The 12,223-nt window shown below is 50.9% G+C and overlaps 1 protein-coding gene across 1 annotated transcript in view; it reads right to left on the bottom strand.

Moving 5' to 3' along the window:
* gpat4 (glycerol-3-phosphate acyltransferase 4) overlaps window positions 1–12,223 on the bottom strand; it is a 44,087-nt gene that overhangs the window by 17,254 nt on the left and 14,610 nt on the right. Inside the window, exons 2-5 of the mRNA XM_043681566.1 lie at window positions 9,743–9,812; window positions 7,945–8,242; window positions 2,635–2,709; window positions 515–604 (exon numbers count right to left, since the gene is read on the bottom strand). Of these exons, the coding sequence (XP_043537501.1) occupies window positions 515–604; window positions 2,635–2,709; window positions 7,945–8,242; window positions 9,743–9,812 (533 nt within the window). The remainder of the gene's footprint in view (window positions 1–514; window positions 605–2,634; window positions 2,710–7,944; window positions 8,243–9,742; window positions 9,813–12,223) is intronic.

The raw sequence follows: 12,223 nt of genomic DNA, 5'->3' as shown, positions 1-12,223 counted from the left end.
GGGGGACGGGAGAGGAAAGGAGTGAGTGTGTGGGAGTTGGGAGAGGGACAAGGTGAGTGAGGGAGGTCAGGATGGGGAGGTGGTTGGCAGAGGGAGTGAGTGGGGAGAGAACGGGAAAGAGAGGGCGGGAGCGAGTGAGGAGGTGGGGAGAGTGAGTGAGTGAGTGTGTGTGTGCAGCAGTGCGGAGTTGGGGTGGGGGGGATTGAGAGAACAGGAGATGCTGGGCAGAGGAGGCAGGCACAGAGACAGTTTATTCTCAGGAGGAACTGATATACATAGCTGGAAAATGTAAACTGGGGCAGCTGATTTCTATATAAAAATATCCCTAATTTAGAAACCACACGAAAATATAAATCTGCAACTCAAACAGGCTGTAATCCGGGCCATGGGAGGAATTATCTGTACAATGTAAGACATTTCTGCCAATCTCTGATGCCAAAGTGAGATGGCCTGATCAAGCAGGAACCAGCCGCGCGATGAAAAGCAGCTTGCATATTCAGCGCACCACACAGACCTGTCATGGTAGTGAATAATAGCAGTCAGCGCCCGCACACAAATCCTGTAGCACATCAAATGTACGTGCTTGCTGAGGAAGTCTTTCAACCTAGGCAAAAGGGAGAAGGAACAGTGCCAAACTTGAGAGTGCACCCAGACAAAGACAGAAGCGACAGTATGCAGGACACAAAACGATTTCAGTAACATTGGCAAAAGCGCCTGAGGGGCTTGTTCAGAATTTCACACGTTCTAGTTCCCAGTGCAATGGTTTCGCTCCCTGGGGCCCTGGCGGCGGGTCTCACTGTTGTAGGGTTTTTTTAAAAAATGGAGCGACAACTCAGACGGAGAGCCCAGGTTCGAACTGAAAAATGCAGCATTGAAGACCGAGTGAAAGGTAACACAACAGATGTCTCATCCCACGACACTGCAATTGCTGTTCCAGCTCCCAATCACAGTTAGGCGGTCTCACCCGATCCCTTTCAGAGTGTCACGGCCTTCACCAAACGCAGGCTTCCCGCAAAAAAAACAGCAAATGAGAAAGGGATGAAGGACACGAATCAAAGGAGTGAGTGCTTGGGTGGCAGGGATCGCAATAAACCAGGTTCCACCCAATCAGAATCACTGCATCGTTCCAGGACAGAAGGCAGGCCACGGTGGGTGTCCCGATGAATCTCCCGTCCTCTCCCTGTAACCCTGCACAAAACATCTCTGTCTTCATAACCACCCAATACCCTTGTGAATGCCTCAACTGAAGCTGCTTCCAGGCAGTGCTTTCCAGACCCTCACTCCCTGCTGGCTGACAAAGCTTTCCTTACATTGGCTTCTTTTAATTCCCTTACTGATTAAAAACAAAAGCTATTGAACTCAACCTTGAATATTCGTCCCGGTAATGACCCAGCCCTTGGCGATGAAGAATACCACAGATTCACCTCCCTCAGGAAACAAAGATTTCCTCCTCACCTCTGTCTTAACAGTGTCATGTATGAGTTCTCCATCACCTCCCTCCTCTTGTCCCCATTAACAGAGCTGGGAATATTGTACCTTTCATGCCTAATGTATACATACAGCCAGGCTTGTCTGCCCCTGCACACCCTCAGATAGCACATCCCTTCGTTCATGTTGTCCGTCTGTGGTCTTTCTCCCCTCGCATTTCTCCGCGGTGAACTTCATCTGCCGCCTTTCTGTCTGGTCCACATTCTTTTCAAATCCGACAGTCTACCAAACCGTTCACAACGCCTCAACGCTTGGATTCAAACTGCAAACTGGAGGAACAACACCTCAGCTTGCGTCTGGGCAGCCTACAGTCTCGAACGCAATGTTGAGTTCTCCAATTTCCGACAACCTTCCCAGAGCTACCACCTATCCCTACCTCACCCTTCTGCCCCTGGCCTCCCACCCCTCTATATCTGCAGCTCCCCCCCGCCGAAGCCAACCTGAAGGAAGGTTACACCTGAAACATCAACTTCTCCACCTCCTGGCGCTGCCTGGCTGGCTGTGGTGTCCACTTTAGATTCCAGCATCTGCAGATTTTTCTGGTCTCTGTCAAAGTTTGGATTTCCGCACACTTTCAAACTGGCCCCATCAAGCTCTACATCGCTGATGTAATTCAGGGAAACCAATGCCTGAAGAAAACCACTTCAAACCTTCCTCTCGCCTGTTAATGTCTCCTCCCAAGTCCACTTCATGGAGTGCCCTCTCTAAGTCCACGTACACCACATCCACAGCACGACCCTCATCAACCTTCTCAGTTAATGCTTCAAACCACAAACACACCAGCAAGTTAAACCCTCAGGAAAGGTTAAGTGCAAACTAAATCCAGTAAACAGGCTAAACGGGAATCAGACTCAGGGTTCAGCAAGCCGATCGGTTGAGTCAGATGTCCTCAGTACCATGGCTCAGTGACTGTGCTGGAATGACTGGGGAAAGGCAGTGGGTTCGGACAGAGCTGAACCAAGTGGCGATACGTTTTATCTGGGCACCAATCAAGGATAGGCTCAGCAGACCGATTCTCCAGCTCCTGTGTGAAGACTGACCACCTCGGCCAGTGTATGGGGCATCGGAGCGCAACGCGGGCCGTCAATGTTTAGTGAGCGGGCGGATACGGTCAGGAGACACCGACAGACGTGTTCAGAAACTCACCAGCCGTTTGGCAAATATCCCACCATGGTCGTTCCAATCACCAACAAGCTGATGCCAGTAATCGCCAGGGTGACCCTGAAACAGAAACCGCACACGTCACACGATGAGATTCGACGCAACTCGCAAACATCCACAAAGGTGTTTCTCTATACAGTACCCAACTGCACCCTGAAGAAACAACCTTGCCTTCAGCACCCTTCACTCACCCCAGAATGTGACAAACGACATTTGGACAGGTACAGGAACAGGAAAGGTTTTGAGAGATATGGGACTAGTTTAATCTGGGAAACCTGGCCGGTGCAGATGAGTTGGGCCAAAGGGTCTGTTTCCATGCTGTATGACTGTACATGAAGAGAGCTTCTTTCCCCTGAGTTTCCGAGCTGTCATCCTGACTCGAGTCAACTATTTGTCAGCAGATAGACAAAGCCTTGTGGTGGATTGAAAAATGGTGCCAAGTTAACTGTTTCCTCTTATCCCAATGAAAGCTATTGCCACTCCGGAATTTCGCCCCAAGGTCAGTTGCACAGTACAGGGAATGGACAGCTCCCCCTACAGTGGCTCCGATGGACCTCAGACACACATCCGTTTCCTGTTGCAGTATCATCCCATATCAAGTCATATTGCCATTTAACTCTCATTGGGTGCCAATTCAGTTTGGCTCCCACTTTGCAGCTACAAACAACAGTGTCTGGGGGTGTATAGCATCCAAATGGCAACACCTTAACTGGGGAAGGATGCAAAAGCTCAGGAGGGGAGACTGAAAAGATCCGAGCTCCAGGACGTGGGGAGCTGTTTGACGACGCGATGGGTTTTGACAGAGACAACACAGTGAGTCCACTTCCAATGGTAGTCGTGTCGACAGGCAGAGGGCACGGAGAAAAATATAACTGGGACAACAGGCCGCCACGGTGAGTTCTTCAGATCGGGAATGCACTGCCGGACAGGCCGGCGGGTACAAAACCAACAAGAGCCTTCAGACGGGCAATGGACAAACACCTGGAGGACACTATCGCTGGAACGTACCATGGTGGGGGAGACGGGACAGACTGGATAGGTGAGACAACCGGCACAGACTCGATGGGCCGAACCACCTCCTTCAGGACGGCACTAACTGTCTGACTCTACTTTCCGGCAAGGGTGGGCTGTTCATAGCCAGATAGTTCAGCCCGCAACTGAACGCGAGAGGCCTCCTAGCTCTCGCAGGGTAACTCATCGGCTGGCCAAGAACAGTCAGTCAGTGATTCGCTAGCGAGCTATGACTGCCTGTGTCTCCTCTGTAAAGCATCAGGACCACCGAAGGAAGGGACCGAATTGAGCTTCAAAGGCCAGCCGATACAAAAAGGCAGCCGACAGCACTGGCTCCTGACTGTCATGTCACAGCAACAACAGTTAATCATCCAATGTCCTAGATTCATCATTTTGTCATCACCTTAAAGGTTAAATGCTCAGCACCTCAATCGGCTCGCACAAGCCAGGGTTGGAGGCTTTGAGCTATAGGGAGAGGCTGAACAGGCTGGGGCTGTTTTCCCTGGAGCATCAGAGGCTGAGGTTTTGTCTTTCCTTACAGAGGTTTACAAAATTATGAGGGGTATGGATAGGGTAAATAGGCAAAGTCTTTTCCCTGGGGTCGGGGAGTCCAGAACTAGAGGGGCATAGGGTTTAGGGAGAGGGGGGAAAGATATAAAAGAGACCTAAGGGGCAACTTTTCATGCAGAGGGTGGTGTGTGTATGGAATGAGCTGCCAGAGGATATGGTGGAGGCTGGTACAATTGCAACATTTAAGAGGCATCTGGATGGGTATATGAATAGGAAGGGTTTGGAGGGATATGGGCCGGGTGCTGGCAGGTGGGACGAGATTGGGTTGGGATATCTGGGTCGGCAAGGACAGGTTGGACCGAAGGGTCTGTTTCCGCGCTGTACACCTCTATGACTAAGCTGTAATCAGTGTCTGTGATTGAGGACCAGTTAACTGTCAGGGGATTTCTGAGTTCACTGAACTTCGGGGAAATAGCTGCTCGTGTTGAAACCGTCTCACAACGAGACAGGAAAGCAAACGCCACAGGCTGGAGCAAAACCAGACAATCCCCGACATCCTCTCCGTCCACTGACTTCAGAGGGAGGACTCAAGGGTCCAGAGCTGACCGCTGTGGGCAAGGGCGAGAAATGGAAAAGATTTGAAACAGAGGACAGCAGGAATGACTCTATTCTGTGCTGTCAGGGTCCAGAATTCATGACCAGGGATGGCGGCTCAAGTAGACGTATGTCAAACAGTGCAGTTTACACTGAGCAATCAGGCAAAGATAATGGGGTTGAAGGAATGTGGAAATAAGGTCGGGAAAGCTGATAAGACTGTTTGTGCAGCAGGTGAAAAGCAAGAACAGGGAGCGAGAGCTCCCTTGTGCACTGTAACCTGCCTGCATTTCCCAATGGTGGTCCACTGGAGAGTTAACCCGCTGTGAACTGACACCATACCAATAAATAACAGGAGCGCAGACTACACCTCCATCTGGCTGCAGAGATCAAAATCCCAGGTATTGTGTTCCCCTGCTTTTAGCGGCAGACTGGCCCGTGACTGAACGTCCAACACACTCCAGTTCATTTGCCGTTTCTGTCAACTGCAATTTGCTGATGTTGAGACGGAAGAGCCCACACAGGACAAACAAACTATCCAGTCCTTGCACCCAAAGCTCTGTTGTGTGCCAGGTCCAGGTCGCCAAGGTAGTGCAAACTTGAACAGCTGGAGTAGGCCATTCAGCCCCTCAGGCCTGCACTGCCCATTTAATACCAACGTGGCGGATCTCACGACAGCCTCAACTCGACTTTCCTGCTCGCTCTTTATCACCCTGCAACATATGATTGACTTAACATCCATTTCCTCCTTGACTTCATCCCATGTCCCGGCACTTACAGACCCCTTTGAGAAAAGGCCCCCCCCCCACCTCATTTTCTGTGTTAAATCTGTTACCCCATGCCCCTCATCATCCAACAATGATGTCTCATTCTGGATTTCCCCACACAAGGAAACATCCTCTCAACAACCACGTTCTCAATTCTCTTTCACATCTTGGAGATGTCAATTCGATCTCCTTTCATCCTTCTCGCGAGCAGTGGCCCCAACTGCACCATCTTGCCTTGCGAGACAAACCTGTCACCTCTCAAGCGAATCCAGTCAGCGTTCCAAGCCTCCAGTGCAATTCCGCCCTTCCTCAAGTCAGGGGACTTGAGAAACTGTGCAATCCTCCTGACCTGATCTCACCCATGTCTTGTATAACCTCAGCAACAATTCCCTCCTTTTCGACTTCAGCCCATCAGCCAGAAATGCCGAAAAAGCCCATGTGTGTCTGAGAGACCCACAGTGACAAGTCAGCAGGAAACAATTGTAATCTTGCCGTTTTCTTCAACCCAAGCTGTGTTTTGAACACCAAATCCTCACCGTCTGCCCCTTCCTCCCGCTGGAATACTGTCCGGGGACTCAGCATGCCTCAGCCCCAGTGCGCCGAGAAACCTGACCCATTCCTCCCTCACCTCTGCTCTCGGCCACCCCTCCCGCATCCACTTTGAGCTCGACTCAGATGCCGAGCGGAAACCTCGACTCTCTGCACAATCTTACGCACTTCCCTATCTACAAACCACGTGTCCACAAATATTCCCCCTCTAAATTCTTCCTTTTTGGTCAATTCTTTTTTTTCTTAAAAAACAGCACCTCAGTCCCATTTTTCCCCAACTGATGCAGTTTGGCTCACATTAAACGCTTCAGTCAGTCAATCCTTGCAGTAATGCGTCGAGTGTCAGTGTGTCAAGCAAGGTTACCCAATCCCACCGTTTGCTCTTTTCACTCAACAGAGTGAAGTCCACGAAGTGCTGAGGTCTGCTGCATTTCTGGGAAATGTTTCAAATGTTGAGGTGAACAAGTCGATCTGGACAATCCGAATGTGCTGCAACCCAAGGCTCTTCTTGGCGCACAAGCCCAGGGCTCACCAAGCTGTGGCTCACTGGGCAGCGCAAGCCATCAATTCCTGCACGGCCTCGCCTCCCTGGGTCAGGCAGTAAGGACAGACCTTACCTAAACCTCACCGCCAACTCAACAACTCCCAGAGCCACCAGACTTTCACTCGGCCACCACGTGCTTCAACTTGGGCACCAGTTTGGGGAGCACTGGCTCAGGGTCCCTTTGCCCTCTGCTGAAGCACTGACCCATGGGACCAAAAGGCTCAGTGGTTGCTGCTGCGTGGAACGCTTGCCGACCTTACCCTGAGCACCCGGTCGGCGTTTCAGCAGCCTTTTTGGGTTTCTCACTCACCGGGAAATGACATCACAGCCACCAGCACTTCCTGCCCGAGCACAAACTCTGGAACAGTCTACAATGGACCGCCAAGCCTGAAGAAAGCAGGAACAGTGAGAGGTGACAGCTGACCCTCACCAGTCCCAGCACGTGAGCGACAATGCTGCCCCTCTAACAAGCTTGAGTTTTTTTTTCCCCAAGGGAGGTTGTAAAAGCAGAGGTGCTGAAATGTCTGGAAACAGTTACTTTAACAATGGCAGGGGAATGGGCCAGTTGAGGTTTCCTTCTCGTTTTAGTTGGGGCAGAAGCTGCTGCAGAGAAAAGATTCCATGATCCCTGGCTGACTTGTCTCTCTGAAATGGTGGCTCAGTGGTTAGCACTGCTGCCTCCCAGCGCCAGGGGCCTGGGGGTTCGGTTCCCGCCTCAGGCAACTGTCTGCGTGGAGTTTGTACATTCTCCCAGCGTCTGCGGGGGGGTTCCTCCGGGTGCTCTGGTTTCCTCTCACAATCCATAGGTCAGGGTGGATTGGCCATGTTAAATTACCCAGAGCGGTAGGCACGTTAGTATATATGTAGGGCAGGGGAATGGGTCTGGGTGGGTTACTCTTCAGAGGGTCGGTGTGGACTTGTTGGGCCGAAGGGCCTGTTTCCATACTGTAGGGAATCTAATCTAATCTAAAATCTCCCCTGCCTCTAAGAACCAGTGTTTGAATTTACCTTTTGGCAAGGGGTGCGTTTACGGGATGTGACAGGAATTGGAACAGCTCCTCAGTTAAGTGGCTGTTTTGAGTCAGTTAAGTTTTCCAATAGTTAAGTTGTACATTTTCTATTTTTCGTGAATCAACTATAGTGTCTAAATAAATTCTGCTTTGCTAAGAGCTGAGTGGTTTGACCAGCTGCACCGCACCTGGAATATCCCCTTCACAGCTGCCTTTAAAATAAGGAAAGGTCAGGGTCTCGGCAATCTATTTTGAGGGGGGGGTGAGGGGTCTGGCCTGGTCTATAACACGTGCCAACTCAGATGCATACCTCAGTGGGAGCAGAAAGCAGTACCGTATAAAGACACCCAGCCCCCAGAGGATGGTCAGACGAAGGCTGATGTACTGAAAATTATTGTTCGTCCTGGTCATTAAGTTCCACGATTCCAACTCCTCGGCCGAGAATCGCTTCGTCACTTCGTCATCCACAATGGTCTCCACGCCCTTCCTGCAGAAGTAGAAGATATCGGACATTTCAAACTCCCGGCTGTCCGGGGCCGTGCTGTCTCCGTTCTGCCGCATCAGCGTGATCTCCTCCTCCAGGGAAGTGGGCTCCTTCATGATGATACCTGCACAGCAAAGACACAGACATTACATTTGGCCCACCGTCATCTCCGCTGAAAGGATAGGGCGGCGGCGCAGAATACCTGGCACACCCTATATGCTGACTGTCGCCAAGTAAAGCTGAAGTCAAAAAGAAAATCACTTTCTCAAGAAGTCAGCCTTCTTTCTTCACGCCTCGATCTCTCTCGGCCTTCTGGTCTCCCTGCTATAGGAAGGATGTTGTGAAGCTTGGAAGGGTTCAGGAAAGAGTTACAAGGATGTTGCCAGAGTTGGAGGGTTTGAGCTGCAGGGAGAGGCTGAACAGACTGGGGCATCTATAGTGTGACGGGACAAGGTCTATACCTGGGGTGGGGGAGTTCCAAACGAGGGGGCATAGGTTCAGGATGAGAGGGGAAGGACTTACAAGGGACAAAAGATTAGATTAGATTAGATTACTTACAGTGTGGAAACAGGCCCTTCAGCCCAACAAGTCCACACCGACCCGCTACCCACCCAGACCCATTCCCCTACATTTACCCCTTCACCTAACACTACGGGCAATTTAACTTGGCCAGTTGACCCTAACCTGCACATCTTTGGACTGTGGGAGGAAACCGGAGCACCCGGAGGAAACCCACACAGACACGGGGAGAACGTGCAAACTCCACACAGTCGGTCGCCTGAGGCGGGAATTGAACCCGGGTCTCTGGCGCTGTGAGGCAGCAGTGCTAACCACTGTGCCACCGGGCCGCCAAAAGGGGCAACTGTTTCATGCAGAGGTGAGGTGTGCATGGAATGAGCTGCCACAGGAAATGGTGGAGGCTGGTACAATTACAACATTTAAAAGGCATCTGGATGGGGATATGAATAGGAAGGGTTTGGAGGGATATGGGCCGGGTGCTGGTAGGTGGGACTAGATTAATTTAGGACATCAGGTTGGCATGGACAGGTTTGGTCTGCCTCTGTTGTGCTCCGACTTGAGAACTGAATTGTGAGATTTACCGGGGCTGACTGTGGTCCTTGCTGTTGTTGACTATTCCTAAACCTTGTGCCTGTTGAATGGGACAAATAACTCCCCGACAGGGTGGTGCACTTCAGAGATACTCTGCAGCAGCCCATCGCAAACTCTGAAGCTTGCGTCAGTGGTGAGCCTGGTACCGAGTGATCAGAGAGATGGGGTGGTGTCGAGTGGCACTATTTCGGGATGAGGAATCTTGAGACCTGGGTGGGGGTGGGCATCGCACACCAACTGAAATTCAATAACACAATCCGCAATTGAAAGCCAGCACTGATGGGACCACTTCCATTTTCACGAACACCCTTAGGGAAGGAAATCTGCCGTCCTTGCCCAGTCTGACCGACAGTGGCTGCAGAGCACAGCCATGTGGCTGAGGGCTTACTGCCCCGTGCTAAGGCCTGACAAGCCACCTCATTTCACAGGCAATTCAGGTTAAGGAGGTGGGGACAACCACAGCCCCAACACCAAAGTAGCAAGGAAGGCTGCACTCTCATCAGTCGGCACTTACCGTTCGAGTTGGTTTTGTAGATCAGCTGCTTCCTCTCCCGGGCTCCCCTTTCTATTCGCAACGTGGCCCACTGAAAGGTCAAGCACAGACATGATTGCCACCCGAGTTTGCACAATTAAAAACAAGGGAGCCAGCAGCAACACCGAGCAACAGGAAGATCTCAAGGCCGAGATGCCTTTGAAAAGAATGAGCGACTCAAATGCACCAATAGCACCCACACGTTAACATGAGAAATGGTTGCTGCTCCGGGCCCGATGAGGGCCTCTGGGGAATCACGGATAACTACCAGGATTGGGAACGCTGAGCCATTGCCCCGTTCTTCCCTCTCCCTTCCTCCGCCCATTCCCATCTCATGAACGGTGAGGCTGATGACACCTTTCTGACCTGAGTCAGGTCGATAAACCGAGTCCAGGTCAGACACAACCGGCTCAGCCCCTGGGAAACTCGCAGTTAAATAACCAACCACTGTGGGCAGCACGGTGGCTCAGTGGTTAGCACTGCTGCCTCACAGCACCAGGGACCCAGGTTCGATTCCAGCCTCGGGCGACTGTCTGTGTGGAGTTTGCACATTCTCCCTGTGTCTGCGTGGGTTTCCACACACAATCCAAAGATGTGCAGGTTCGGGTGAATTGGCCGTGCTAAATTACCCACAGTGCTCAGGGATGTGCAGGTTAGGGTGGATTGGCCGTACTAAATTACCCATAGTATTTAGGGATGTGTAGATTAGGGTGGATTGGCTGTGCTAAATTACCCATAGTGTTCAGGGATGTGCAGGTTAGGGTGGATTGGCCATGCTAAATTACCCATAGTGTTCAGGGATGTGCAGGTTAGGGTGGATTGGCCATGCTAAATTACCCCATAGTGCTCAGGGATGTGTATTTTAGGGTGGATTGGCCATGCTAAATCACCCCATAGTGTTCAGGGATGTGTAGGTTAGGGTGAATTGGCCAGGCTAAATTACCCACAGTGCTCAGGGATGTGCAGGTTAGGGTGGATTGGCTGTGATAAATTACCCATAGTGCTCAGGGATGTGCAGGTTAGGGTAGATTGGCCATGCTGAATTACCCATAGTGTTCAGGGATGTGTAGGTTAGGGTGAATTGGCCAGGCTAAATTACCCATAGTGCTCAGGGATGTGTAGGTTAGGGTGAATTGGCCAGGCTAAATTACCCATAGTGCTCAGGGACGTGCAGGTTAGGGTGGATTGGCCGTGCTAAATTACCCATAGTGTTCAGGGATGTGCAGGTTAGGGTGGATTGGCCATGCGAAATCACCCCATAGTGCTCAGGGATATGTAGGTTGGGTGAATGTGTCAGAGATAAATGTAGAGTAAGGGGGAATGGGTCTGGGTGGGTTGGTGTGGACTTGTTGGGCCGAAGGGCCTGTTTCCACACTGCAGGGATAATGTGAACCGCATCTCATTCAGGATTTGGTTCCTAAACGTCGAAAACAAAAAAGGGCAGAAAGTCAATCTCAGTGTACAGCCTTGAACGAAACAAGCTTCGCAACAGGAGAGAGAAGCACCCTGTCTTGGAACCAACGCTGCTGGAAGGCTTGGTGATCGACACCTCAACAAAGCCCCGAGCTGGATTAAGGACTTTGGAAATGGGTCGAGAAAAGGTGACTGCAACCGATACGAGTGAAGCACATGCTCTTGTTGTGTATCTGCCCGTCTCCACCCATTGTGCAAACAGCGCAAGTGCCCTTGTGAGAGACCAATTTAGAAACCGAGAGCTGGTGTCAGATGGCTCAGAACACCAGCTTGGAGATTTGTTGCCACAGTTTGAGTGTCTGCTGATCTGAATCAATATTGTCGCTGTCACATGCACAGCAACAAGGCTCACTGAACAGTTCGAATTTACAACAATTTCTGATCGAACGTACTGCAAAACATAAGTGCCACCACGTCTGAATTCTTTGTGTCTTCTCGGGATAATGAGAGTCTGTGGTTCACCCGTCCAGTTGAACTGGAAGAACAGGCTTTAGTTTAACTGCTCATCCCAAGCCTGGTACCACCAACAATGCAGCACACATTCAGCAACATACACAGTGCTACCCGAAATTAAATTAACGACGACAAACAAACCAGCATCAAAAACAATTCAGCATGATCATCCCAATGAGACTTCAGTGGCTGTGTTGGGAGCCCAAGATACAACCTTAATTACAGGCTTTACACCCACAGAAGGTTTTAATCCAAGTAATGACTGGTGATTTTTCAGTGCATACAAATTATAAGTATTCTTGGAGCCACAGTGATTGCTTTCCAGAACGACTTATCTTGAGGCCTGGCTTTAGAGTTTTGTGTACAGCAAGTGGGCTTTTGTTTGGATTGTTTTTCGAGTCAGTACGGGTGCACTGGGGTCTCAAGGTTTGCTCGAGAGTACTGGGAACTCTTGAGAGGGAGCCGAAGACGGAGAGCGTGAGAGAGAGAGAGCACGCAAGAGAGAGAGAGAGAGAGAGAGAGAGAGAGAGAGAGCGT

The sequence above is a fragment of the Chiloscyllium plagiosum genome, chromosome 42 (assembly GCF_004010195.1).
Source record: "Chiloscyllium plagiosum isolate BGI_BamShark_2017 chromosome 42, ASM401019v2, whole genome shotgun sequence".
In the NCBI taxonomy this organism is placed as follows: Eukaryota; Metazoa; Chordata; class Chondrichthyes; order Orectolobiformes; family Hemiscylliidae; genus Chiloscyllium; species Chiloscyllium plagiosum.
Note: the sequence above shows the minus strand (reverse complement) of the source record. Positions and strands in the feature narration are given on the sequence as shown.